Consider the following 4061-nt stretch of genomic DNA (forward strand, 5'->3'; position numbering starts at 1 on the left):
GACAAGAATCAAGAAACTGATTTTTTTTTTAGGGGAAGACCTAGAGACGCTCTTAGACTACTAGTTGACGCGTGCTTTCTCATTTTCAATGTCTAGCAAAATTTATGAATATTTATCATTGTTGGATAACAAAGCATTGTGATGGCCTAGAGTACCTGAAATGTTTTACCACCATGTGATGTTTCACACAATCTCAAACGACGAACAAGCACACCAGGTAAACTTTCTTACGAAATGTTTTACCATCATGTGATGTTTCACACAATTCCAAACGACGAACAAGCACAGCAGGTTAACTTTCTTACAAACGAACAATTCGAAAGCTCCAAACATCGTGTAAACTTGGGTCAGCTTCATTCCCATGCAGTAGGAACTCGAAAATTGTTAGTACAGTAGCATTTTATCAAATAAGTTTATCATTTGATACCATGTTATTTCAGGAACTTGCTAAGTTTTGGACAGAAACAGCAACCACGCATCTAATGTTCTAAACACATATAGTACAAATTTAGAGTTTCAGATCACAGAATTTCAGCACCACATAACTCTACATGTCACCTGTGCCAATGCTGCGTCCGTCCACGCTTAAAGCTTCGCGGTGGCTGCATCCTGGAGCTCAAAGCCCCTCTCCACGGCGTAGTCCACGAAGCTGTACAGAGGCAGCACCCGGTCGCCATACTTATCACCGAACCTGTCCGCCTCCGTCTTGGCCTGCGCCTTGAGCTCCTCGACGATGCCGAGCGCACGGTCCATGCCCAGAGAGCGCAGGACGCTGGCGTTGCTCCTCATCTTGCCGTTTCCCGACGCGCTCCGCATGTCGTCTACGAGCTCGTACAGGACGCCGATGGTGCGGCCGTATCGCCGCAACGCGGCCTCCTCGTCGGGCCCCGCACCGCCTAGCATAGCCCCGCAGGCGGCTGAGCACTCCGCCATCTCGCCGAACTTCTTGGTCAGGACTTGCATGACCTCGGCTTCGCCGAGGGCGCTGGCACCGGCAAGGTCGAGGAACTGGCCGGCCGCCATGCCGGTGGATCCCACAGTGCGCGCGAGTTCTGCGAGAACGCGGAGGAGGACGGCGTGCGACACGGGGTCGGGGGAGGGGGTGCGGGAGATGACGTGGGTGTAGGCCAGCGGGAAGAGCGCATCTCCTGCGAGGACGGCCATGTCCGTGCCGTAGGCCGCGTGGGTAGACGGGCGACCTCGGCGGGTGGGCGCGGCGTCAAAGCACGGCAAGTCGTCGTGCACGAGGGACGCCGCGTGGAGCATCTCCAGCGCGGCGGCGGTAGGGAGCGCGGCGGCGCGCGGCGCGCCGAGGAGCTCGCAGGCGGCGACGCAGAGAACCGGGGGCGCGCGCTTGGCGGCGCCCTCCTTTCCGGCGCCCGGGAGGACGGCGTGGCGCATGGCGTTGTGGATGCTCTCCGGCGGGCGGATGGGCATCGCGGCATCGAGCTCGCCCTCGACCTCCGAGATCAGCGAGGTCCAGTAGCGGCGCAGGTCAAAAGATGGGGAGGCGGTGGCGGCGGCGGCAGAGGCCCGGATAGGGAGGAAGCGGTTTGATTTGGAGGTGGATGGCGGCTTCGGGATGGGGAGGGGGAGGGAGACGAAGAGGGATGAGAGAGCCATGGCGACGGAGAGGCGAAGATTTGGGTTCGGATGTGGTTTCTTGGGTTCGTGGGGTGACCCGGCTAGGGGACGCTGTTCTGCACTTCCGTTGTGCCACTAATCCGGTATATGATCGTGGGATACCCATTATCAGATCACGAGTTCTCAAAAAGAAAAAAACTGATCACGCAGTGTCGTCAACTCGTCACGTGAGAATCAATCTCCAGACCAACATTTTTTTTTGGGCAACGATCTGCGCCGGCGCACCGGCCCAATCGTTGGGCCGGTCAAGCCCCAGCCGTCTGATCCGCAAGCTCGAGCCGTCAGATCTATTCCTCGTGCCTCCTTCACCCGTGTTGACTTCTTCTTCCTCTTCTTCTTCTTCACCGCGCCCCCACCCCAGCCGCTGCTGCCGCCGGCGACTGCCCCCTCGCCTGGACCTCCTTTCCCCCTAGTCCCATGCTGCTGGATGCGCTCTCCGTCCCCGTCGTCGCCGGTCGCCGTCCCCGTCGCCGTCGCAGCATCCGTACTCGCCACCCGGTCCAGCAGAAAGCCCGTCGCCCCCTCGTAGCAAAAAATGGCGCCGTCTTGAAGTACACCGGCACCCCCTGTCGTTGCAGCACCTAGCAGCCGCCATCATCGCTGCACTGTCGTGTCACCGACGCAGCTCTCAACGTCGCCGCTCGCTGCCATTGGCGAGTCAGGTTGAAGCTTTTTATCTCATCGGTTGAAGCTTTTCTCTATGCATGTTGAAGCTTTTCTCGCGGATTGAAGCTTTCCACCGTGCCAATTGAAGCTTTTTTCACAAAGGGTTGCAGCTTTTTACTCTGCGGTTGCAACAAAAACACAGAGAGACGCCATGGTCGTCGTCGAGGAGGATTTTCTCAATCTCTGTTTTGAAGCTTTTTCATCTGCGGGTTGAAGCTTTTTGTCAAAACGGTTGTAACATTTCCTGTATTTCGTTGTCTGGTTGAAACTTTTTTATCTACTGGATGTAGCTTTTTGTGTCCATGGTTGTAGCATGGGAAAACGCCGTTTGCAACTCTCCCAGTACCGCGGTTGCAGCTCCTCCCCGTGGCCATGGTTGTAGCACGGGCACCTCGGTTCCTCCCCGCGTTTGGCCTGTCGCCGGTTGCAGCAAAAAGGGAAGAGAGGAGGAGGAAAGGGAGGAGAGGGAGAAGGAAGAAGGGTAGTTGCTGGTGCCGCGAGGGGACGGCAGCTCGGAAGAACGCCGGCGAGGCGGGATCTGCAAGGTGGGAAGAGAGAGAAGATGAGCAGTTAAAGAGAAAGCTGGGAGGGGATAAGGCCGTGTGATTGGGACCCACCACTCCACGTGTCGCGACTTAACTTGCTGCAGCGCGCGCGCGTGGACGAGACCGGCGGAACGGTTCGGCCGGTGCCCCGGTCAGAAACGATTCCCTTTTTTTTTGAGGATTCAAGACCAACATTGGTAAAGCCTCATCGATGTCCTGGCCAGGGGTTTTCTCTCCAGACTTGCCGTCCCCTAGCATTGCTCTCTTCCGGCGCCTCCGGACGCCGAGAGACTGTTTGGAGCGTGGCCGGCGGTTGTCATGCCACATTTTTGGCGTTCGCTTGAGCCAATGACACCATTTGGTCGTAGCCCAATTACCGGCGCCACGCCAAAAAATCGGTCGCCGCGTTTAACTCTGCGCCGACGCACGGGCGAAACAAGGGCGGGCGAATCATCCGCCAATATATTGGCGAGCCCATGAGGCGGCCGTGGGCATGATTCAAACGCCCCAAAGAGTTTTTTTCTTTGTTGTTCCTCGTTGCACTCGCTGCCGACGACAATGAAAGTCTTTTCTGAAACTACCCCGCATGCTCTCAACGACAGCATCACATGAGTTGTTGGATCTCCAAAAGCGGGTGGGAGCGGATGTGAACTATCTTGACTAAATTTCATCTAAACAAAGTTAAGGCATTGAGTTCAACATTAATCGCTATGGAGGTCTTGTTCGTTTTGACAACCAGTCTAATGAAATGGTGTTGGGATACTCTTCCTGTAATTTTATTGATGGTTAACGAAGGATATAGTGTTGATTGGCGCCTGACAAGCTTCTATGGTGAACCTGATTGGGACAAAAAGCAAATATCTTGGTCCTATTTGCGTGATCTACATAATAGTAACATGACGACATGGTTGATAATTAGAGATTTCAGTGAAATTCTTGTGGACAGTGAGAAGGAATATGGTAATATTCGTTTGCAACATATGAAGGAGTGTGTGGACGACCGTGGTCTGCATGAGGTATTTGTTATTGATGACCCCTTTACTTGGAGCGGGGGTGTCATCAAGGAACGGCTTGACACAACCATATCTAAAGAAGCATGGGCTACACAATTCCCCTTGGCTGCTCTTCTTCATGAGCACCATATTCACTCATACCACAGATTGACCCCCTATATACGGAGTACTTTGCCACTGGGAACACACGATA

At 54.7% G+C, this 4061-nt stretch overlaps 1 protein-coding gene across 1 annotated transcript; it reads right to left on the reverse strand.

Annotated features, from left to right (window-relative positions):
• Window positions 1-369: 369 nt before the first annotated feature.
• On the reverse strand, window positions 370-1725 carry LOC123137670 (heterodimeric geranylgeranyl pyrophosphate synthase small subunit, chloroplastic). Its single transcript, XM_044557495.1, has one exon. It carries the CDS (start codon window positions 1621-1623, stop codon window positions 586-588), a length of 1038 nt encoding a protein of 345 aa, XP_044413430.1. The 5' UTR covers window positions 1624-1725; the 3' UTR covers window positions 370-585.
• Window positions 1726-4061: the final 2336 nt, after the last annotated feature.

Source organism: Triticum aestivum, chromosome 6B (assembly GCF_018294505.1).
Source record: "Triticum aestivum cultivar Chinese Spring chromosome 6B, IWGSC CS RefSeq v2.1, whole genome shotgun sequence".
Taxonomy (NCBI): Eukaryota; Viridiplantae; Streptophyta; class Magnoliopsida; order Poales; family Poaceae; genus Triticum; species Triticum aestivum.

Bases quoted from the DNA above. Each gene is read 5' to 3' on its own strand.
- LOC123137670 (XM_044557495.1), bottom strand. From the start codon at position 1,623: ATGGCTCTCTCATCCCTCTTCGTCTCCCTCCCCCTCCCCATCCCGAAG.